Source organism: Capsicum annuum, chromosome 3 (assembly GCF_002878395.1).
Source record: "Capsicum annuum cultivar UCD-10X-F1 chromosome 3, UCD10Xv1.1, whole genome shotgun sequence".
NCBI classification, from domain to species: domain Eukaryota; kingdom Viridiplantae; phylum Streptophyta; class Magnoliopsida; order Solanales; family Solanaceae; genus Capsicum; species Capsicum annuum.
In genome coordinates, this window is record NC_061113.1 from 246,505,536 (window position 1) to 246,529,043 (window position 23,508).

A 23,508-nucleotide genomic window follows, 5' to 3' on the forward strand; every position below is an offset into this window, starting at 1 on the left:
TCAATGTGTTTTTTAAAGAAGCCATTAATGGAGAAGATGATTCGGAGAAATCATTAATTATGATTTCTCACTCAATTTATATATGAATGATTTTTAAAGAAGCCATATATGAAGAAGAAGATATGGAGAAGAAGATGGCTATTTCCCCTTTTTTTTAATTTCTTTATAATGTGTTTTTTTAATTGGTTGGGGTTTTTTATGTTTAATTTTGTTGATTAATTATGCTTTCACATTCAACTTATATGTGAATGATTTTTGAAGAAGTCATTGATGGAGAGAAGATATGGAGAAGATGATGGTTATTTTATTATTTTTAAAAAAAAAAATTCTTTAATGTATTTTTTTTAATTGGTTGTAATTGTTTATGTTTAATTTTTTTAATTGATTAAGAATTCTCACTCTCCTTTTAGGAGAGTGCATTACACATGCCACGCCATGTCAGCGATTGGGCTCAATTGACACATTTTGTGAAGGAGCCAAGGGTTCAATAGGTAGATGGTTTAATTGAGGTGCCTATACGGAAAAAATGAAATAGTTGAGGGGCTTGTACATGTATTTAGCCAAAAAAAAAAAAAAAAAATCTAGCAGCAGAATAAAAAAGAAGAAAAGAAGGCTCCTTGTGAAATCAAAAGGAAAACAGAGGTCTATTTATAAAGCAACTTGAGAGAACATTAACCTTCAAATTGACTTTTAAGTTCAGCATTTTGAGACTTTTGCAAAGCCAATTTCATTGTCAATTCATGCATCTGCAAGTAAAGAAAGAACAGAACTTCTGTAACATCTCACATTTATCACCTTTAAAGAAACCATCATAATTTAAGTATTTAATGAACCTGGAAGAAATAAGCTACGCAACTAGGTAACTAATGATTAGAATACCATCTGAAAAATTCAGTTTAGAATTCGAAGAACTTCATATTTTGTACACTTCACTCATCAAGAAAATCATTTACTACCTTTCCTTCATTAGCCTGGTTTCCGATCTCTTCATTTTCCTCCTGCAGTGTCCTACATTTAGCCATTAGCATCTTGCCCATTTTGCTTTGTGGGGTAAAATTGACTGCAGCAATGTTATCTTGCAACTCCTTCACTTTCTTATCCTTCTCCTCAACTAAATTCTGGCAACGCAAAACAAGAAAAGATGTAAGCAAGAATGCAATCTGAGCCAGCAAGGCCATGAAGGAACAATGAAAAGGTCAAATAAACTACACACGAAAAGCATCCAAAAATCTAAGCACCAAACATACTTTATTCATTGGCAAAAGGATGCATCATCTACGCTCATAGAGCAATTCAAACGATAACCTGGAACTAAATAAAGAATTCCAGCCAGCCATCAAAGTGACTTGAAAGCACAATGAAGTTGAAGTATGGAACCACCAAATAAGTGTATCAATCTGCTCTCCACACATTTCAGCCAGAAATAAAAATCAATGCCCAGAGAGCTTACCTTCAGTCTAGTGAACTCTTCATGAATAGCTGGATCTAGTAATAGCTTCCGTGCCTGTTAATTTACCCCAAAAGAAGGAAACTGAGCAAAATGTGAACAAAGAGATTAAAATCAAATGTTAACCCAGAGAGAGAGAGAGAGAGCTCACAGCAGATATATATTATAGCAGAAAAGAACAAAAAACTGCAGAAGTTTTTTGGATGAATCATAGTACTGTTCTCAGAACAAGAAGAAAAAGGACTCAATCCTTCCGTAAAGATTAAAGGTCCAACAGCTAGTACAATCAACATTAGGGTTAGGCAGAACGATTTAAGCAAGTAAGAGGTCCAGGCCACCAATTGCAGATCCTAAGAAGCTCTATCTCATTAGCCAGTTCGATGTCAGATAAATGTTCCTCTTACCCTTCAGTTATCTTTCCTCCATTACTCGTCTCTTAAAGTGAAAAGCTGAACTAGCATCAAAAGTAACAAAAAAATAGAAACATAAATGAAACCATTCCACCTCATGATTCCCCTTGCTAACTTACCTTTTTTTATGACTCAAAATCCATTTGGAGTCAACCCCTCGTAAGGCCTCTCTCATTCCCTTTTTTTTCAAAATTAGGGGATAGGAGAAGGGGAAATGGGAGAGGGGATTACAAGGTGGGAATCGAACCCTCACCAACAAGGTGAAAACCTAGGTAGCCAACCAACCTAGCAACTATGGTTCTCCCAGCCTCTCTCATCCTTTGCTAATGCTGAATCGAGATTTTATCAGTGCTCTTAGTTAAGTTCCTGTTGTCCTATAGGTTCATTTAAAGCCCAGCAGTTCAAGTGAACAAGCGAGGAGGCCCATCTCACTAGCTGAAGAAGTTACTTTTCTAATTATAGACCAGCGTCTTAAAGGGCTTTAGGCTTGACACTAACAATATGATATCAAGTAAAGGGGTATGTATCCTTTTTTTTAATTAAAGAAAGAGGGTTAATTCGGGAACCGCTACTAAGAACCAGAAAGTTTCACAGCGAATTCAGTCTATAGTGACAAAGGATACGTTTCCGCCGGAAGGGTTTGTCTCTATGGAAAAAGTATTCATGCCAATTGGCGCAGCTCGAACTTGTGACCTAAGAAACAACTAACACAACCTTTGTCAACTGAGCTAACCCCACCCCCTATCCCCCACTCCACTAACAGTTTTACAACCCTTTATGCTATGTGGTTTTCTAGAATACGGAGTATATTGAGACTTGGTAAGGATTCTAGGGCCATGAAATCATAGCATTAGTGTTAACAAAGAATTAAATTCTCAGGTCAATATGCGTGCATAAGGTTGATACTGGATTGGAGTTGGAAGAAAGATTTTGGCAATTAGAATTAACAAAGCAACACTGTGCACCAGCTAACAATGTTATTATTAAAGAAAAAGGCATAAAATTAGCAAAGCAACAACAAACCAGAAAGAAACAAGGAAGTTTAAAAATTGAGATGTAGGAGGCCACGAAAATGTGTGATCCTGGTTTTGGCTAACGAAACTAAGTCAATATGCAATTTGAGAAAAAAAAAAAGTTGAGGCAGGGATACAAAGTGATATGCTGATTTAACCTATGGCAGAAAAACTACCACCCTACCCCGGTACACAAAAGCGACTGTGTAACAATGACTTCAAAATAGGGACAGGACATATTTTCTTGGAGGGTAGCCAGGTGGGAGCACGGCCGACTTCCCTCAGTTGACAGTTCCACAATACACATAAAACTACTTGAACATCCTTTCAGATTTCTGCAACATTCAAACTTTAATGCTTAGCTTCCTCATAACTCATCAATCAAAAGACAATGGCATCACAATCAAAGTCTAATCAAATTCCTAAAAGCTAATCCTGGACCAAGCAACTTACTATAAGACAAAAAACAAGCTACATACAACACAGAGATTAATTACACACATCTAACTCCTTTTTAAAGGAGCAAATTGGAAAAAATTACCAAAACAATTGAACAGCAGGGAATAACAGATAAATATTCTCTCTCCCTCCTTTTTCGGGTTTTATACTCCAGAGCATACAGACAGCAGATCTATGAGTAAGAAAAGATATTACTACTACCTGCATAGACGGCGGCTTGAGTTGAGTTCTAAGGTCTCGAACTGCAGACTAAAACATTCAACAGTAGGAAAAGTAAGAAGAAGGAATTGACCAGCACAAAGCAAGGAGAAAACGACGAATTAACATATATTTCAAAATAAAGGCAACTAAAGATAAAGGAAAAACACCCAACACTTTATGCTTTACAGAAAAAAGGACCTTAAAAACAGTACATTCAACATTCAGCGACAACATTCCGGTGCCTTGTTACATGCCCTCACCCCAAAAGAAGAAAGGCGTGACATCTGATCAGAGGTCCTATCAAGGATAAAACTAGATTTCATAATATAAGGGCATTGCTAGTATTTATTAGATCACACATCTCTTCAACTGACAAAACTGAAAATGAAAGACCAGCTGACTAGCAGTACGCTTGTTTACCCTAAGATGTAGGTCACAAGCTCCCATTGCACACCATAATGACGAGACATTTTCTCAGGTAAAGTACAACTTACAGCTGGCAACTCGGATTACTTTCAACAAACTCAATTTTCAATTTTGAGCGAAATCATTTTCTTTTGCTACATATATTTCTCTTTCGCAGTTCACTGGGACATGTTTCCCCAAAATATCCTTCCCAATTTTGTTGAGATAGCAGCATAAAAATAAATCGGGTACAAGATAGTTCAAAATAAATCTCTCATTGTTAGGGTTTTGGAGGTAGAGAAGGGAGCAGCTGAGGAAGACTGACAACAATGTCGAGGAGAGGTCGCGTAACCTCCGCGGAAACTAATTCAGGGTGTCTGGGTCTGCCGGAGGCAGTCACCGTCAACTGTGCCAAAAACACCAGAGCAAAGACCCTACCCTGCACATCATTTCGATGAAGGGTCTCAAAAGAAGGCTTAACAGGTTGTCATCACCCACAGCTTATGTGGGTGACATGGTTATGGCCACCGTGAAGAAGGGTAAGCCTGATCTCTGAGAAAAGGTTATGCCTGTTGTCAATGTGAGTCAACGCAAGCCATGGCGTCCAACAAACAGTGTATTCACTCTTCATGTACTTTGAAGATAATGCTGGTGTATTGTGAATCCCACGGGAGAGAAGAAAGGATCTGTAATTACAGGGCCAATTGGGAAAGACTGCTGAGCTTTAGCCAAGGATTCCAAGTGCTGCCAATGCTATTGTATAGAAGAGCTTGAGTAGTTTTGAAATTCTTGTTTTTGATGGTTAATTTATGTTTTTGGACATCATATTGTTGTCCTATTAATTGATTACTATTAGCTGGTTTAAGAATTTTACATCTAGAACACATGATTATTTCTGTTTCTTCTATTTGGTAATTTTGTCTTTCCAGGCAAATGCTTTAATCATTTCTTAATCTTAAATTTTGGACTTGGATACAGTCAAGTTTAGCATTCATTGAGATCTAATAGTTCAAAATAAATATGTAATAGATGCAAGCTCTATGGTTCAAAATGAATATGTAATATATGCAATCTATCATTCGATGGCCATAGACAACATTACCTTCAACTCTGCTATCTCCTGCTCTCTTTTGGCAAAAGTTACAATAAATGCAGCCTCCTTTTTCTTTGCTCTTTCCAACTACAGATTGCAAAGATGAGATAATGATTATGAAAACGTTCCATAAATTTATCAGCAGTGAACAAACAAAGAGGAATAAAATAACAAAACCTGTTCACGCAACGACTCCTCGGATGATCTGAGGTTCTGAAGATAACTGACGACAAATCTGGGTTCTGCAAATAAGAGCACAGTTAGTTCTCTTCATTGGAAAAAGTTAATCACTCTCAATCAAGATGAAAGATCTTTCCATTTAAGGGGTGACCCCCAAATGTTGAACATGATTCTGCAAATGAAACAGATGGATTTTAAACAATTCAACTTTAATCAGTGATATGATGGTGGAAGCATCACCCAAATCTACTACTTTAACCAACACGTCAAACTTTCCCATAAAACTCCATATCTTTCAAAACCACATCATATATCAGATGGGTCAGTGGGAATTAAATATGATTTTTCTTTCATGATATGGCTCTCAAACATAAAGCAGCAACTGGGAAAACACGAAGATCAGAAAAGACTATAAAAAGAGGAACAGGATTATAGGTGACTGCAGAGATGCTAAAAAGGACAATACCAGGTGTCACACCAGGAAGTATGAACGACTCCTTTTCAAAAGCAGAGCGCCATTTTTGTATTTCAGATTTTGCATCTTCAAGTTCTGTCTGAAACAAGCATAGACAGTTAAGTCGGTAATTAGTTTAAGGACCGTTTGTCCGTAAAATTATACACTTTTGTCCGGAATAGTTTCACTTTATTTGAAAATCAGTTTGGCCATGAAAATTCCAAATCCAACTTGAAGGTGCATTTCAAATTCGGAAAACAACCTATAACTTTTTTGGGGGATAACCGTGGTGTCCGGGCCAGCTTGGGCGCACCTCGACTAAATTCACGGATACGTTCCACCTCCTACCAGCATCAGGTACCAGGTCACTCTGTACACCACAGCTAGAACAGATGGGAAGAAATCACCTAGTGTTTGTCTCTATTGGGAATTGAACCTGAGACCTCATGGTGCTCATCCCACTTCATTGAACCACTAGGCCACACCCTTGGGTCAATTTTTAACTTGTTTTCCAATTCACTCTTCAATTTTGGAGTCGTATTTAGGTACATTCAAGCATGAATATTATTTGAAATATTCTTTGCAAGATGTTTAACCAAAACAATTTCATCTTCAACTCCAACTCTATAAATTCCAAATAAAGTGAAGAAAAATTGATATCTATGCCTAAACGCCTACTAAGAGGTTTAACTCAGAATTTTGGTCATTCGAAACGCCTACAAAGAGATTTCACTCCAAAGTGTGGGTGTTCAAGAACAAGATGCTCCATTAAGAGTGGTGCAAGTTCCAGAAGGTCCCCACACAAAGCTTGAACAAAATAATGTTAGCATAAGAATCAAGAAAGGGTCGTAAACCATCAAAAGAAACTACAAACTGTGAAATTAGAAATCTTAGGCCCTTGGAAATTTTAAGAAGTATGAGTAGCAGAGTCAACTCAATCGAGCAGGTTGGAGAGGGAAGACCAATTTATGCTGATGAAAGGTAGTCAGTAAATCATCACCATCCAGCATGCATGTAATTTAAAGCATATTATTATCAAATAAGCAAAGGAAGTAAGATATGTTATCCAATACCATGAAAGCATCTAAAATGAATTTAAGAATTAATTGAGTAAAGTATCAGAGAAAATATAAAACAACTTCCCAGGAAAGACACTGCATGTGCTTCCTTCTAAGCTAATTAAAACCCTCTATGAACATTTAATATTAACTGACACAAAGTAAGATAAGCAACATATCATAAGCAAAAAATAAAACATCTAAATTTCTGGGCTCTAATAATTACGATGAAAAAAAAATTAAATCATACAACAAGAATACATAATGTTGAAAAAGAGGATGACAGATTGGTTTGGATATAACCATGGAATACAAGAAAAAGGTAAGATGATAAAACACCTGACATGATGCTAGGGTATCCTTACAGTCCTGGAGACTGCAATAACAAAGCACAAAAGACAATGAGAAAATGACTAACATAAACAATTAAATCAAAAAAAAAAAAAAAAAAGTCACAGATATGCAACAAGGGGCCAACTATCATACCTCTCACGAAGAGACAAGATCATCCCTGTTGCTGCACCAGGTGTTGTTTCTTCTACTTTCAAATTACCCTAGTATTGAAAAAGGTAAATGATAAATATTGACGTAAGACTGCCACGCTAATAGGTCCCTATGACACCTATTAGTCTAGTTTAATGACTCGGGTTGACAGAAAAACAAACATATCATGTGAGAAACTGTGGAAGATAGTGGGTAAAACTTAAAAGTTGCTTTTTAAAGAATCTTATGCATCAGTCAAATTTAAATGTTGCCTAGGGATTTAAATCCTTGACAGTATAAAAAACTGCTCTTTTTTTTTTGAAACCAAAAAGAAAAAAATTAAGTGCACTAAATTATTTTAAACAATCCGTTTTTTTAATAAGGTAGATATTTATTAAATGGTACCATGATGGTACAGGAAAACAAAGCACCATAAAACAATAAGCAGCCTCCTACACTGTTCTTCCAAGCATACCCAATAAATCCACATACTGGTTCAGACTATCTATTAAACTACCTTTACACCAGAAGTACAAATTTAGTAAACATCTATCCTCTATTCTAGAAATGTGAGTTCTTCGCCCTTCAAAGAAAACTTTGTTCCTCTCTAGCCAAATTGTCCATTAGATGCACAGTGGAATAGGTCTTCGTATCTGCTTTATCTCTTTGGGTATCACTTGTTGTTGCGAACCTTCCAGCAAACATTTCACTTTCTGAGGCATCACCCAATTAATACCACAGAGATTTAGGAACAACACCCAACATTCTCTAGAAATTTTTCAGTGGAGAACAAGGTGCCCCGCGGTTTCCTGATCTAATTGACACAGGAAGCATCTATTACATAGGTTAAAGCCCTTTTTAATGCAGGCTATTTTGAGTTAAGCATTGGCCCCGCAAGTTGTAACCAATCCAAAACATGCTACTTTATCGGTTGTCTTCCATATCATCTTCCAAGGCCAAGAACTATCCCACTGACCTGACTGCTTCATCATCATACTATAACAATTCTTAACCAAAAATCTCATGATGTCCCAAAAGAAGCATGTCACACAAATTCAACTAAGAGAGAGCTTATGAGCAACCAACTACCCACATATCCCATGATCGGTTTGCTAGTATAGCTAAAAGCCAAACTTAAATTAGAGGACATCTCGGTGCACTAAAGCTCTCGCTATGTGTGGGTCCGTGGAAAAGCCGAACCACAAGGGTTTCCTGTACGCAGCACATTTCTGCAAGAGGCTGTTTCCACAGCCTTAACCCTTGACCTCCTGATCCCATGACAGCAACTCTACCAGTTACTCCAACACTCCCCTTCCCAAACCCCAAACTTAAATTAGAGTTTGAGAAAAAGAAAGCACCTTTTTAGAGCCAAAAATATCATCTTCATCATCGTCAAGGTCTCCAAAGCTTCTTTTGGTACCTAAAATCACCTCTGTAAGTGTTACAACCAACAAATACACGCAAAGAAAAAAAATTAAATTGCAGCAACAGTCACAAAGGCGAAGAATTATCAAACCTGAACGCCTAGTAGCATCGAAATCTCCACCAAAATCAAGGTCCTAACAACTCCCCAAAACGAAAAATTAGTCAACAACTACAAGTAATTGAAAACCCTAGAAATCGAAAAGGATAAAAGGAGTTACATCGTCGAGGGGATTATGAGACGCCATTAATGCAATTAAATTTGGAACCCTAAAATTTGCAGGTTTACAGTGAAGAGAAAGCGGGGGAATGATTTGGTGTAGCCGCTTTTAAGTACTCCTTACAACAACTGCCACGTGGAATTTCATATTCTGCCAACATACAAATTCGAATTTATTTCATTAGATAAATAGGAGTAGTACTATTTTGCAATTCTTCGTTTTTTGTTTTTTAAAAGACGAGGATTAAAAATAAAATAAAAAAATTGTTGGGGATTACAAAATCAATTGATCTAATTTAAGCAACATAATCTAAATTCTTTTTTTGATCTACGAGCGTGACACAAAATAAAAAAGCGAATAAGCATAAAAAAAAAGAAAAAGATATCGATAAGGGCCATTGACAAGTGATCGAAAAAGGGATGTCATTCTATTCATTGACAAAATATTAAACCCCTATACATGAAAATTTGGATACATGCTTAAGTCAACTTTTTTTACATCAAGATATATTTGAATTCGATATTTATGAAATATTTTTGATCGATAAAATTAAGATTGCTAAGAAATTATCGTCGGGAAAAAGACACTATGATAACCTTGAATTTCTTAAAAACTATGACTTTCCTCTCTTTTTTTTTGGGAGGGGGGGGTTTGGAGGGAGGGTTGAAACACACACATAGCACTAACCAAAAAAAGTTGCAAGTTAATCAACCAGTAACATTTGGAAAATTTGTGCTATCCCGTTGTTTAAAATAACTACCGAGATGGGACTAAAAACATGAGTTGAAGGATCCTTTGAAGTCTTTAATTAAATAAAGGTAATAAATGGATCCCACAATATTATTAAGTTAAAAAAGATAAAGTCATTTAAACAATTAAGATAGTTGTTCGACAACTGTATTAGTTGTCTCAACAATTATAAAATTGTAGAACAACTTTGATAGTTACTGAGACAATTTGTATAGTTGTTGAGATAACCTTTTTAGTTGTTGAAGTAAAAATATTTTTAAAAAATTGAATTTTTTTTAATCCCTTTTACCTAGTTTTTAAAACTTAAAAGACACCCAGTTAATTAACAAACTTGTTTGTCCCTTTTAATTCAAAATCCCGATGACTATGAGACCCCTTTTGTGGATAATTCTTACTTGAAAATTAATTTGAGGCAATTGGAGTTAAGTCATATCCAATATGTATGAAATATTTTTGACCATTTTCCATATTCTAACTTGCACATTTTCTCCAAACACTTGTAATTGCAATCTAGAGTGCGTCACAATTTGATAGACAGAAACGACTCTATTGGAGACTTTGCAGGAGGAAACTTCATTAAAAACCTTGAATGAGCAAATCGGTTCAATGAAGTTCCAGGGAACAAGAGAAAAGCTTGGCATGACAGTAATTTTAAATATCTACCTCTCATCTATAATTACCTCAACATTATATGATTAATGGTTGGTAACAACTTGACAACAAATGATCAAAAAAAATTACTTTTTATCACTAACTAGAATGGTAATTACTACTTGAGTTACATATTTTATATCTAATGAAAGATAATCAAAGGGCCTTGAATTTTTCGGACCCAAAGCAAGAGCTTCATTGGACTTGTTCCTAGCCCATCCAAAGCTTCAGAACTCTATCTTTACCACCAGATGCTACTTTTTCTCCGTCTGGACTCCAGTCAACCGCGAAAACCTTCCAAGTTCAGAAAAACAAGTTATCTAACAGTTCTACAGAAAAGGAAATGCTGAAAGAAAATGCCGGTCGCGGAAGCTTTACCTCATCAGCATGGCCGGGAAGGTCTTGCTTCAACTTCTTGGTCCGGATATCCCAAACCTAAATCGATAAGACATAAATAGTTTCTTAATGACATGTTTTTAACAGGACAAGATCACAAGAAACAAGAGTATGCAAACACATACCTTCAAGGTTGAGTCTTTGCTCCCACTTAATAGGAGCCTACTGTCAGCTGACCAGCTGTGCAAAACACAAGGATGAGTAAGTAATGGTTGACTGTTGAAATGATTGAAGAATGAGTTTCTATGGCAGATTCTAACCTTATCTGATATACAGGTCCAACATGGCCCCGGAATGCAGCAACAAATTTTCCTGTGGTACCATTCCATAATTTGACTGACTTATCAAATGAGGCACTTGCTATCCATTGACCATCCGGAGAAAAATAAACGTGATTAACCAGCTGCAAAAATTTGAACTTCTTGCTTAGAACCCAAAAAACAAGGCTATGTTCACCAACACACGCACAGAAAACCATCCTTTACAGCACAGAAAGATTGTCAACCTGTTGATGACCTGTCAAGCGAGTTTTGGGGTGCTTGCTGACCGCAGGCTCCCATAGAAACATGGTGAAATCATCTGATCCTGAAACTAATCTCTCTGGGGCATTCCCTCTCATTTTGTTGTACCTTTCAAGTGCTACCTGGCAATGAAACAAGAGAAACGCAAGTACTGTGAGGATGGGAGAAATTCCAATTTTGGGGCAACTAAATAGCATCGAGGATTTTCTTTCTTTTTTATGTCTTTGCCTCTCATTGATGTATACTGCTTCCTTGCCACCAGCTAAATGAGATTTTGAGAAGCTTCCAGAGCCGCATAATCTCAGTAGTTGGAGAATAATGTAAAGCAGCAGATAGAAGAACTCCCTAAAATTTAAAGGAAGTCACAGAATAGCCCAGTCCTTGAACTAATTATAGCTTATGTTTTTGTTGATCATCAACAAAATTAAAAAGAGTGACCTTTTTTCCAGCTGGCATCTTTATTAAGGATCTCTTTGATCACCTAGCTTTTTAGCAAATGTAACAGGTACAACTGAAGGAAGCAAACAATCTTGTACGGGTTGCTTAACTGAGAGCAAATCTCACCTCTGCAAATGGTTCAAGTACTAAACTGACAACAACATCAACAACAAACCCAGTGTATTCCCACAAAATGGGGTCTGGGGAGGGTAGAATGTACGCAGTCCATACCGCTACCTCCAAAGAAGTAGAGAGGTTGTTTCCGATAGACCCCCGGCTCAAGATAGAGAATAGTAAGCAAGAGCGTAGTGCACCATTAAGCATGATGGTGGCATAACATAAAAGGAATAAGACATACTAAAAATAAAAGAGAAATCAGAGCAATACGAAATAAGATAAATAAGCGCAATATGAAATAAGAGATAAGAAATATGGCATCCGGAAAGTACGACCCCCACCTATGGACACAATCCTGGGATTACTAACCCAGCAATACATGAGCTCTTCTACTACTAGCTACAACCCACGCACGCGACCTAACCTTTTACCCTTATCCGCGACCTCCACACCTTTCTATCTAGGGTCATGTCCTCAGTAAGCTGTAACTGCTCCATATCATGTCTAATCACTTCCCTCCAGTACTTCTTCGGCCTACTTCTCCTCCTCCAAAAGCCATCCAACGCTAGCCTCTCACACCTACGAACTGGGGCATCCGTGCCCTTCCTCATCACATGCCCAAACCATCTCAGCCTTCCTTCCCGCATCTTGTCCTCCACCGAAGCCACTACCACCTTCTCCCGGACTATCTCATTCCGAACTCTATCACCTCTAGTAAGTCCACACATCCAACGCAACATTCTCATTTCCGCCACCTTCAATTTTTGAATGTAGGAGTTCTTGACTGGCCAACACTCTGCTCCATATAACATAGCTGGACGGACTGCCACTTTATAGAATTTGCCTTTAAGCTTAAGTGGCACCTTCTTATCACACAACACACCCGAGGCGAGCCTCCACTTCATCCAACCTGCTCCAATACGGTTAGAGATATCCTCATCAATCTCGTCATTCCCCTGAATCATAAACCCAAGATACTTAAAATTATCCCTCTTACAAACATCCTGGTAATCCAGTCTCACCACCACATCGTCCTCCTGCCTCAAGTCGCTAAACTTGCATTCCATATACTCCGTCTTGGACCTACTCAACCTGAACCCCTTGGACTCCGGGGTTTGCCTCCAAACCTCCAATTTTTCATTCACACCCTCTCGCATCTCATCAATCAACACTATATCGTCCGCAAACAACATACACCGTGGCACCTTCCCTTGAATACGTCGCGTCAACACATCCATCACCAACGCAAACAGGAACGGGCTAAGAGTCAAACCCTGATGCAACCCTGTCTCGACTGAAAAATGCTCCGAGTCCCCTCCCGCCGTTCTCACCCGAGTCTTTCCTCCATCGTACATGTCCTTAATAGCTCTGACGTACACCATCGAGACCCCTCTTGCCTCTAAGCATCTCCAAAAAAACCTCCCTAGGGACTTTGTCATAAGTCTTCTCCAAGTCGATGAACACCATGTGCAAATCCCTCTTTCTTTCCCTATATTGTTCCACCAATCTCCTCACCAGGTGTATTGCCTCTGTCGTCGAGCGACCGGGCATAAAACCAAACTGACTCTGAAATGGACACGATCTTCCTTAATCTCCGCTCCACCACCCTCTCCCAAATCTTCATAGTATGACTCAGCAGCTTGATACCCCTATAGTTGGTGCAACTCAGAATGTCCCCCTTGTTTTTGTATAAAGGAATCATCGTACTCCACCTCCAGGCTTCAGGCATCCTCGCCGTCTTGAAAATGTCGTTAAACAAATCAGTTAACCACCTTAACCCTGCCCTACCAGAAAACTTCCAAAAATTCACCGGAATCTCATCAGGCCCCGTCGCCCTTCCCCTCCGCATCGTACGAATAGCTTCCCTAACCTCCTCAACCTTAAAGCGTCTACAATAACTAAAATCACGTCTCTCCTCCGATTGTTCCAGCTCACCTAACTCAATGCCTCTGTCCCCTTCCTCGTTCAAAAGCCTATGAAAATACTCCTGCCATATCTTCTTAATATGGGCATCCTCCACCAAAACTCTACCATCCTCCCCCTTAATGCACTTCACTTGGTCGAGATCCCGACCCTTCCGCTCCCTAGCCTTAGCAAGCCTATACAGCCTCTTTTCCCCGCCTTTCTCCTCTAACCCCGCATACAAGCTCTCAAACGCTGCTTACTTTGCTGTCGTAACTGCAAGCTTAGCCTCCTTCTTTGCTAATTTGTAAACCTCCCAATTCATCCTCTTCTCCTCTGCATCTTTACTCTCAATCAGCTTAACATACGCCCCCTTCTTAATCTCCACTTCTTATCATCTTCATTCCACCACCAGTCCCCCTTATGTCGTCCTGCCCGACCCCTCGAAACACCCAACACTTCTCTAGCAGTCTCCGTGATGCAACTGGCAGCCTTATCCCACATGGCATCCACGTCTCCCCTACAATCCCACACCCCCAAAACCGCCACTTTCTCTTCTATCTTCAGCACACTATCTGGCGTCAAGCCACCCCACCTAATTCTAGGCCGACCCTCCTCAACCCTTCTCTTCTTGCTCCTCTTCATAAACAAGTCCATCACCAGGAGCCTATACTGAGTCGAAAGATGCTCACTGGGAATGACTTTCCAGTCCTTACATAAAACCCTATCCTCCCTCCTTAGCAGCATAAAGTCAATCTGAGTCTTAGCTATCGCACTTCAAAAGGTAATCAAGTGATCCTCCTTCGGAAAGCTCGAATTCACCACCACCGACCCAAAAGCCCTCGCAAAATCCAACAAAGGTGCTCCCTCCTCATTCCTATCACCAAAACCAAAACCTCTATGCACATCGTCATAACCTCCCGGCACAACCCCAATGTGCCCATTGAAGTCCCCCGCTATGACAATCCTCTCCGAACTAGGCACGCCTCTCACCACCTCATCCAAAGCCACCCAAAACTCCACTTTCACCTCCTCTCCCAAGCCCACCAACGAAGCATAAACATTACACACATGCAGCGTAAACCCCCCAATGACCAACTTGATCGTCATCAACCTATCACTGAACCTCTTTACCTCCACCACCTGCGCTCTAAGCTCCTCATCCACTAAGATCCCCACACCATTCCAACACCTGTCACTCCCTGAGTACCACAGCTTATACCCATCCACATCCCTAGCTTTAGACCCTACCCATTTAGTCTCCTGAACACACGCAATATTAATCTTCCTCCTCTTAAGAATCTTCACCAGCTCTATGAACTTACCCTGAAGGATCCCTATTTTCCAAGACCCTACCCTCAACCTATCTACTCTCGCTTCTCCCTATCTCTATCACCACTCACCGCCCCAGCCCTAACACCCGACCTAGACCCCACACCTACCCCTGACCGCCTCTCTTCACCCCCACGCAAAGCCAGCCCCAACCCCAACCCCCTCGGACATGACCCTATTCCACCATCAACCCCTACAGCCACCACTTAAGGCCAAAACCAAGCCCAAACAAAGCCCCAAGCCGATAGACACTCTCTCAAAAAGGATACAAACAATTGTGACGAGCTGCTTAATTGGTAGACAATCTCACCTTTGCAAATATTTTCAGGGACTAAGCTGCGACTTTCAAAAGTATACGGCCTGCTGCTGCTCTAAAATTTATTATGTTCATTATTGTTTCAACTCTAGTCTTAAAAGAAACTGAAAAGTAGTTGCTTCTTATCTGACATTGAAAATTTTAATAGGAATGAGATGGGTTCAGATGGAGCAAAGTGGATACTTAGGATCATATAGCAGATGCTAACACGGTTGGGATTGAGGCATAGTTATTCATCAATGGTGTACTGCAGCACTGCCAGATAATCACAGTGAGGTTTTTGAGGTTTGAATTAGCCTAATGGATCATGGCTGAGATGAGCTCAGCTTGTATATTTTTAAACATCAAACTTCCTCGTGACTTCTTACTCTCACCATAATGTTCGAGTTATTATGCAAAAGCATTTCACGCTTTCACAGTAGAGTATCTCCATAAGAATGTGTTCCGGAAAGTCTCTATCTAATCCAACTGAAGTTAATAACCGTGAACCCTTGCAATACTGAGAAGGTGCAAATTAAATTAATCAAATAAAAAACTTTGGTACTAGGAATACCAAAAGATAACCTTTTTCATTTCCTCGGGAGATGCAAACTGTTTACTGGTGTGATCAAAAGCTCCACTTCGAAGAACATATTCAGTGCTCAGTGCAAGAGAATTTACCCAATGTCCATGACCCTGCATAGCATGAAAGAGTAGGAGAATAAATAAAAAGCTACCCATTTAGTCATAATTTCCAGGACATCTTACTCACGGGCACCTAGGCAAAACAACTCCACTTTTCATATATGCACATCCACAGATCCACTAGCTTCAAAATCTATAAGAATATACCTGTTCCACCTTAGACTGAGAATTTCTTAAAATGAAATACAACTCCAACTAAATATAATACTGGTTCTCGATGAATTGTTCATATGTCACCACAATGGACTACACAGACAAATGATAGTGTATCACAAACCTAACTTTCGAGCAGTCAGAAAATTTCACTTCTAGTTCAATCGCAAATTGAAATAAAACTTCTCAGGGATCTTCAAGGAAGTAGTAAAGCCCACCAAATCAACCTCATTGAATGCAGGTGACTGAATAATAATACAAAGTCACAGCACATGCATGAGAGCAGTTGAAAAGTCCCACAATACTCAAAAGTTATAGATTTCACCTTCAATTCACGAATTAGCTTCCCTTGCGTGGTTTCCCATACCTTGATTGTACAGTCCTGAGATCTGGAATATGAACTAATAAATGTTAAACCATATTGAAGATTTCATAAACTAATGCTCGGGTTTCACGGCTCAGTTTCTATCTCTATATATCTATCAGTGTTTATATATATATATATGCGCACACACCCCACCCTCCCAAGCAAAAATGAGAGATCTATTCACCAAAAGGAAACAGCAAAAGTTCAATAAATCAATATCATCAAGTGGGCCAATCACAGTAAGCAGATGCTCTCCACGAAGATCAATATAGTACATAAATTACAACAATCTATAAAAATAAAATGCTCTAAAGAAATATACCCAGTGTATATAACTCCATCTCCGCCCCATTTTACACATGTTATAGCAAGTGTATGACCAGTTAGGCAAATGAGACACTTCCTAGTGGTAACATCCCATATCCGTGCATCACCATCTTTACTTGCACTTACAAAGCGGCGACATGGAGCACTGAGGTGTACAGGTTCCCAAGAAATACCAGTTATCCATTTCTTGTGGCCCTGCTACATGATAAGCACAGATCATAGAATCTTCAGAGAGTTTCTTTTGAACAATTCACAAAGGAATATGACAAGTTAAAGTGAGCCTGGTACTTTGGCCATCAGGGACAATGTTTTCAACAAAACCAACAAAGGAAAGAAGTGCACATCACACGAAAAAACACGACCAAGAAAAACTATAGAGGACCTAGGAAAAGTTTCTTAATTTAGTTACATTCATATGTAGGTATCAAGAAATAAGAATAGAAGATGATATCAAAATTAAAAAGGAAGAAAACATGAAAAGCTTGAACTCAGCCACTTAAGTAGCATTCTTCAACCCTCTGATTTGACATTATAGACACTCAAAAGTCTTAAAAGACAACTAAAGAAATCCATCATTGATCATATTATGCATATACATCCTATGACATCTACTTTGCGTGGTTCAATCAAAGATTCACCTAAACTACAAATTGTAGACACCAACAAACATAAGCACATTAGCCAATAATACCACCTATAGTAATGCTCAATTCATGATAACTCTCAATTTGACACTCATGAGCTTGGAGACTTTTGAACATCTGTCAAGAGATCAAGGAACCTTAAGAGAGCCATTCAAGAGGATTTGAAGGCCCACCATATGCTTAATAGTTATTTACAATGAGCAAACCAAGACTTAGCATATCTAGTTTAATGACTTAGCATATCTAGTTTAACCCATTTAACTTATTTTAATTGACTTGTAGCGTAAGGGTATTTTTCGGTAATTACTTGTCTTATGTAACCATAGTATAAAGAGTTGTCACAAGGGTTTTAGTTCATTAGTTATGTTTGAATTTGGATGATTGCACTTTGAGTGTAAAGGGAAGAACTCTTGTATCTCTCCATGGAACCTTTTTAAGATTCTCCTGGGTCATGTGCTAGTTAAATTCCCTTCTCCAATGTATTAAATTAGTAATGGAATGTTATTTTAACTCATTAGATTGCCTTATCTCTCTTCAATCTATCCCTATTACTATCTCTTCTCCCTACTTTTCTATCTAATACTTGTGTGTTTTATTTGAATTCCCTACTTGAATTTGGTTGTTATCACTTCATACAAGTTACACAATATTCAACCGGACTGGTAAGTGGGCTTCCTTACTTAGCACCAAAAAGAAAATAGAGAGCACTTCTATACATTGTTTGTACAGACAAGAAACTAAACTTTAATAACAAAGTGTAGCTCACCACTAGTAGATTATCTGGATTCTATCTTCATCGGAAAAAAAAGAAGGATTATCAGGATTCGTCGTAATGCACAATAGACAGCAATTAACAAAGAAAAAGCTGTTTTAGAAGGGATCTCGAACAATAAAAACCCAGCAGGCAAAAATGCATCAAACTCCATAGTTCTAGAATTTCAATAACTACAGAGAAACACGCCGCAACTGACTTACAGTAAGCGGATTCCCTAAAGGCTTCCCAGTCTGAAGGTCCCAACAGATAATTTCTCCCGCCTTACTTCCACTAACAAGATGCTTACCATCTGGTGACCATGCAACAGAGAGAACCCAATTTCTGTGCCCTAGAACAAAAAGGATATATAGAGTCACTATTTATAAATAGACATTATTAAACAGATAAATAGAAATGTTGTAAGACCATGATTCAGCAACTTTCGCAAAGAGAACAAGCAACATTGACAGAATTTATATGCTTTTTTCACTTTTTTTTTAGTTGGGTAGCAAAAGCAATAAAATTTGGCTATACAGGTAGCTAGTAGACTCATAACTAGTATTTCGTGCTGCAATTTCAAAATGAAGTTATGAACCAGCAATCCCTGAGGCATTTTCAGGAAGAAGAGTATAATTAAAAAAAAAAAAAGGGCAGCCCGGTGCACTAAAGCTACCGCTATGCGCGGTGTCCGGGAAGAAGAGTATAATAAGCAGAGCATTATAGAGAAATTAATGACTTTCTCAAAGCCCAAAGTTCAAACCACTTTAGAGGGCTAATATACAATATCATCTGACCAGATGCATTGCAAATGAGCAGTGCCTAAGATGCATTCAGAGTAACCAAAATAGAATTTAAACCATAGAGTATAATATGTGAAGGAGGTGGATATATCCAAGTATTAGTCCCAGCATATTAAAAAGTTATCATTATCATTAAGTGATAATCAGCTAATAATATCTCGCAAGAGGATATACTTAAAGACCTTTATGATTCAGTTCCTATCTTTTATGTGAGATGACAAGTGAAAAGCTAAGGTTGCAGCCGATGCATATGAAACTAGGATTCTAACCTTGACATGTAAACAATGGCGTCTGGGTGTTTAGATCCCACAAACGAACTGTAGTGTCACCAGATCCACTCGCCAACTGTCGTCCATCAGGACTGAAGGAGACTGAAAGAACAGCTTCAGTGTGACCTTCAAGCACAAAACCCACAATGAATAAAGCAAATGTGAAGGTCTCAGGGTGAGATGAGCGACTGTCAAAATTGAATAGAACACAAAACAAAGATATACAGAATACAGGTAATGACACGTTGAGAAATGTTACTCAGCCATTCCAAGAAATAAAAGAGCATATGAATTGGTTGTAGATCATTAACAAACAAGACTAAATAGCTTATTGCATGAACCAAACGCCTCTCAGGTGGAAAACAAAAGCCTGGCTGTAGAACACATCAAGCATCGAAGTTCAAGCAAGGGACTTTTCACCATAACTCAGAAACATATTAAAACTCCAATGTTTTGACAACTACACCCCACCCACTTCTTTCTGGATCTTCAATACATTTGCCAAAATAATGGAATGTGAAGGCATGGGAGGAAGGCGTTGATAAAGAGGAGGATTTTTCTCTATTGTGAAGCCAAAGCAGATGTTTCTTCCCTTCTATGTTTCTTCACCCCGTCTTATATCACTCTTTTGGTATTATCACCCAAGCTTTGTTTTATTCCCTAAACATGTTTCGATCCTTATGAAACAACCTAAGCTCTTGAAATTCTGGTAAACCCTGTATGTGTAAGCTTGGATATTCTTCTCCATTGTCTACATAAATCCCTTGCCCCCAACAAAGCTCGATGGAGCTGCTCGCAAACCTATCTGAGATTCTACTCATCAATCTTTAGTTTTCTTGTAAAGCGCCTACTACTTTCAACAAATAAGAACCCTGTAGTGATGCTCACACTAACGTCTATTAAGTCAAAGGATCCCCCTTATCCCGGAAAGAACATTATCTTTACCATAATAGAAGATTAAATCAAAATAATAGATCAGAAAATGCCATCGGAAAGAGAAAAGAAAAAAGCACATTTCCCAAGTAAAGAGGTAGGAGAAAGAAAGGTAACGAGGAGGATATTTCTCTCTTTTTTGTGCTGGGGTGAAAACAAAAAAGAAGTCTTAGGAAAGGTTGATATGGGATTTTCTCTTGTTTGATGAGGAAATACATGAAAATGTGAGGTAAAGTGGAGGTTAATGACCTCAAACATATCAACCTTTCCTAAGCACTTCTTTATTGTTTTCCTTCTATCCGTACCAACGACTAATAAAAAAACCTTCCTCACTCCATCCAGGGAGGTAAAGATTGAACGTTCTCTCACACTTGATTCTTTCTTGGAAGCAAACACAGTGTTAATTCTTAAATTAGTAACAGCTCAAAGTAATCAACTCGCACTGAAGTTCCACCTATACTAACCCACAACATAAATTTTGGCTGCAGTATCAATACCAGGTAAAAAAGATCACAAGGAGAAGATGCTCAGTGGCATTATGACAAGAGAAGTGAATAATCTTGTACCAGCAATTGTGGCCGAACAACGAGTAACAGGACGGATTCGAAACACTGCTTGTGGTTGATAAACTATTGTCAGGACTTTCTCCACGGACACTGCAATGAATTCACCAAAGTATCTCCATAAATAACTAGCAAAACAAACATTTTTGTAGTCACTTATAAGCTCCATGACATTACAACTCTCTTTCACAATTTACCTTTGTTCTTCTCCAAATATGATCCAAGCTGCACCAGCAGCTCTTCGTCTGAGATATAAAATGCATAAGGCAACCTTTCCTCCTGAAGAACTCCAAATTTCCCATAATTACAAAGCTTGAAAAATGACACTTAAGAAACGCCACTATGATTTCTCGTAATTAGCACCAGCTGTTTCATTACATTAACTCTTGCAGATACTCCCTCCGTTCACTTTTACTTGTCATGCTTTGCTCCTCAAGAGTCAAACATGACTTTGACCAACATCTTAAGATGCATTTTTCAACGTATTAATATGAAAATGATTGCAAATAGTATTTTCGCATAGTTTTCTCATCCTCTAAATTTAAAATATTGATTTACTCTAACTCAATTCAGCTCCGAAAATAGTGACAGGAAACGTGACACGATAAAAGTGAACGGAGCGGGTACAAACTTTAGAATATCCTTGTTTATTAATCATTTCGATTCGAACTATGAAAGCAGTCTAGATAAAAGCAACTCCTCCGCATAACTTTTCACAAATACTGCGCAAGAAGAAATCTTTAAGTACATAACTGAAAGTACAAGTTCTCTTACCTAATTATAGGAGGTGTTTGGCCATGAGAATTTTTCACTTTTTTTCCGGAAAATTATTTCATTTTAGTAAAAATTGTAGTGCTTGGCCATAAGAATTCCAAATACAATTGGAATTATATTTGGAAAGTGAAAACAAGTTTCATTTTCACTTCTCTCACAAAAAGTCAAAAACAACTCCAATTTATATTCATGGCCAAACACAACTCCGGCTCCTACTCCAACTCCAAAAAATTTTGATCTACATAGAATGCTAAAATAGAGTTATCATAAGTAATTGTTTTTCTTTCATAATACTTCCCTTAGACATAACTGGTAAAGTTGCTGCATATATATAACAAACACTTGTAGTACGGACCTACTCCAGACCAGCGCATCGCAGGAGCTTTAGTGCATCGGAACAAGTAGAACACAAATAGTAAGGAAGAAACATTGAGGTTAGTGTTGCTTACATTGCTGAGAAGTTTATTGACGACTTGATTAAGCTCTTTAGGACCCGCGTTTTCAGGGAGGTATAAGGCGGCACCCAACTGATTGCCTTCAGGGTCTGCTAATTGACATATTACACTGTTTGTTCCCTCTCTTTCTCCCGCCGCCTCAACTTCCATAGTTTCTGACATTACTTTACTTTTTTCTTTTTCCTTTGCAATTTTTTCTGATTGACTTCACTCTCGGAGGTTTTAGTAGGGTTTTGAAATTTTCAAAAAATTATCATCATACTGTAAAACAGAAAAAAGACGCACCTTTAGCTTTGTGAAATTTGCACTTGGACCCATTTAACTTTTGGATTAAATAATTTCTTTATGACATACCAATTGATTTTATTTTATTTTTAAAAAAAGTCACACTTCTTTTATGTGTGAAAAAAATAAATGGCACAATATATAACCATGATAATTTGGCCTTTGACCACATCTATACCCTCCAACTTTACCTATACACGAGTAGACACTTAAACTTATATAAAATTGAACAAATAGACATACATATCATATGTAATGTCTTAGTTGTATTATATCGCATAGAACATGTGTGTCCAATTATTCAACTTTATACAAGTTTAAGTGCATATTTGTGCATATCAAAAATTGAATGTCATAGATGTAATTTAAGATCAAGTTAAAGGACATATTTATGCATTATGCCAAAATAAATCAAGTTTATGTTTGTAAGTGATTTCTTTTTAACACGTAAGAATTACTAAACCTAGTTGATATATATATCTTAAAAGTTTTTTTTTTTTTGATTTCCCATCCAGTGTCTGATACCTACATTGGAGCCCAACTAATCCGGATTCATGCCGGGTTGGGGCCCATTCGGGGGTAGCGCTCCCAACAAAGTTTTTTCCATGCCCAGAGTCAAACGCTCGACCTCTGATTAAGGGTGGAGCAGCCCCATCCGCTGCGCCAGATCCCACGTTAAATATATCTTAAAAGTTACTTTTATGAAGAAATGCATAGAAGATAAATTCGATGAAAACTCATCTAAATTTTTAGGTTGCATGTCACATTAACTTTGACAAGTCCATTTTATGTCAAAATTTAATTGATCCATTTAAATCGATTATAAATCCTGACTTATTTGACCTAAAAAGGGTTAATGTAAACAAGTAAGACTTCATCCATTCCCCAAACAAAGATGGGCTAAGTTTATCTTGGAGTCTCAATATTCCAAGTTGTGGTATATCCAAAGTTTTAAATGTTTAATTTTGTGTTTTAGTCTTAAGTTATGATCGTTCAAATAATATTTTCGTATAAGAGTCTCAATTTTTTTGATTAGTTTTAAAACGCTAACTAAAGCATGATTATTAGTTGAAAAATGGTTTTATTGTTCATTTCTCTCCGTTTAAAGAGGCCTCAAGGAGGCCATACGATGCAAACAAGTCCCTCCAGTTCTAGCCCAACTTGAGCTGCGTCAAAGATAGACTCTCTGGCCCAGTTCTCTCCTATGACACACGATTCTTTCGATCATCAT

The 23,508-nt window shown here is 38.1% G+C and overlaps 3 protein-coding genes and 1 pseudogene across 4 annotated transcripts in view; 1 reads left to right on the forward strand and 3 right to left on the reverse strand.

Annotated features, from left to right (window-relative positions):
- Positions 1-9,004, reverse strand: part of LOC107862567 (FKBP12-interacting protein of 37 kDa) — a 12,364-nt gene extending 3,360 nt beyond the window's left edge. Inside the window, exons 1-12 of the mRNA XM_016708183.2 lie at positions 8,847-9,004; positions 8,720-8,762; positions 8,562-8,623; positions 7,207-7,274; positions 7,060-7,096; positions 5,675-5,762; positions 5,206-5,270; positions 5,038-5,115; positions 3,531-3,578; positions 1,451-1,504; positions 957-1,118; positions 677-746 (exon numbers count right to left, since the gene is read on the reverse strand). Of these exons, the coding sequence (XP_016563669.2) occupies positions 677-746; positions 957-1,118; positions 1,451-1,504; positions 3,531-3,578; positions 5,038-5,115; positions 5,206-5,270; positions 5,675-5,762; positions 7,060-7,096; positions 7,207-7,274; positions 8,562-8,623; positions 8,720-8,762; positions 8,847-8,873 (802 nt within the window). The 5' untranslated portion in view covers positions 8,874-9,004. The remainder of the gene's footprint in view (positions 1-676; positions 747-956; positions 1,119-1,450; positions 1,505-3,530; positions 3,579-5,037; positions 5,116-5,205; positions 5,271-5,674; positions 5,763-7,059; positions 7,097-7,206; positions 7,275-8,561; positions 8,624-8,719; positions 8,763-8,846) is intronic.
- Positions 4,265-4,699, forward strand: LOC107864686 (annotated as a pseudogene).
- A 1,241-nt stretch (positions 9,005-10,245) lies between the features above and the next one.
- On the reverse strand, positions 10,246-22,352 carry LOC107862566 (notchless protein homolog). Of its 2 annotated transcripts, none has more exons than XM_016708182.2 (13): positions 21,987-22,352; positions 20,961-21,042; positions 20,767-20,856; positions 19,268-19,393; positions 18,420-18,547; positions 16,796-16,995; positions 16,432-16,495; positions 15,834-15,944; positions 11,149-11,286; positions 10,904-11,046; positions 10,769-10,823; positions 10,626-10,682; positions 10,246-10,541 (listed from the first exon to the last, which is right to left on the reverse strand). In XM_016708182.2, the coding sequence occupies exons 1-13, from the start codon at positions 22,152-22,154 to the stop codon at positions 10,458-10,460; spliced, it is 1,446 nt and encodes a 481-aa protein (XP_016563668.1). In that variant the 5' UTR covers positions 22,155-22,352; the 3' UTR covers positions 10,246-10,457. The 2 variants fall into 2 exon arrangements, with proteins under 2 accessions (XP_016563668.1, XP_016563667.1); XM_016708181.2 differs by having other exon boundaries at positions 16,796-16,998; positions 21,987-22,294.
- LOC124897153 lies at positions 11,293-15,821 on the reverse strand. Its single transcript, XM_047409693.1, has one exon. It carries the CDS (start codon positions 13,156-13,158, stop codon positions 12,139-12,141), a length of 1,020 nt encoding a protein of 339 aa, XP_047265649.1. The 5' UTR covers positions 13,159-15,821; the 3' UTR covers positions 11,293-12,138.
- Positions 22,353-23,508: the final 1,156 nt, after the last annotated feature.

What these genes read in the sequence shown, in the direction of transcription:
- LOC107862566 (XM_016708181.2), bottom strand. Translation starts at nt 22,154, where the DNA reads ATGTCAGAAACTATGGAAGTTGAGGCGGCGGGAGAAAGAGAGGGAACA. An exon ending in AGCTAATTCGTGAATTGAAG is followed by an intron (nt 15,945 to 16,431) that starts GTGAAATCTATA and finishes CATGCTATGCAG; the next exon opens with GGTCATGGACATTGGGTAAA. An exon ending in TTCCCGGCCATGCTGATGAG is followed by an intron (nt 10,542 to 10,625) that starts GTAAAGCTTCCG and finishes TGAACTTGGAAG; the next exon opens with GTTTTCGCGGTTGACTGGAG.
- LOC124897153 (XM_047409693.1), bottom strand. Translation starts at nt 13,158, where the DNA reads ATGACAAAGTCCCTAGGGAGGTTTTTTTGGAGATGCTTAGAGGCAAGA.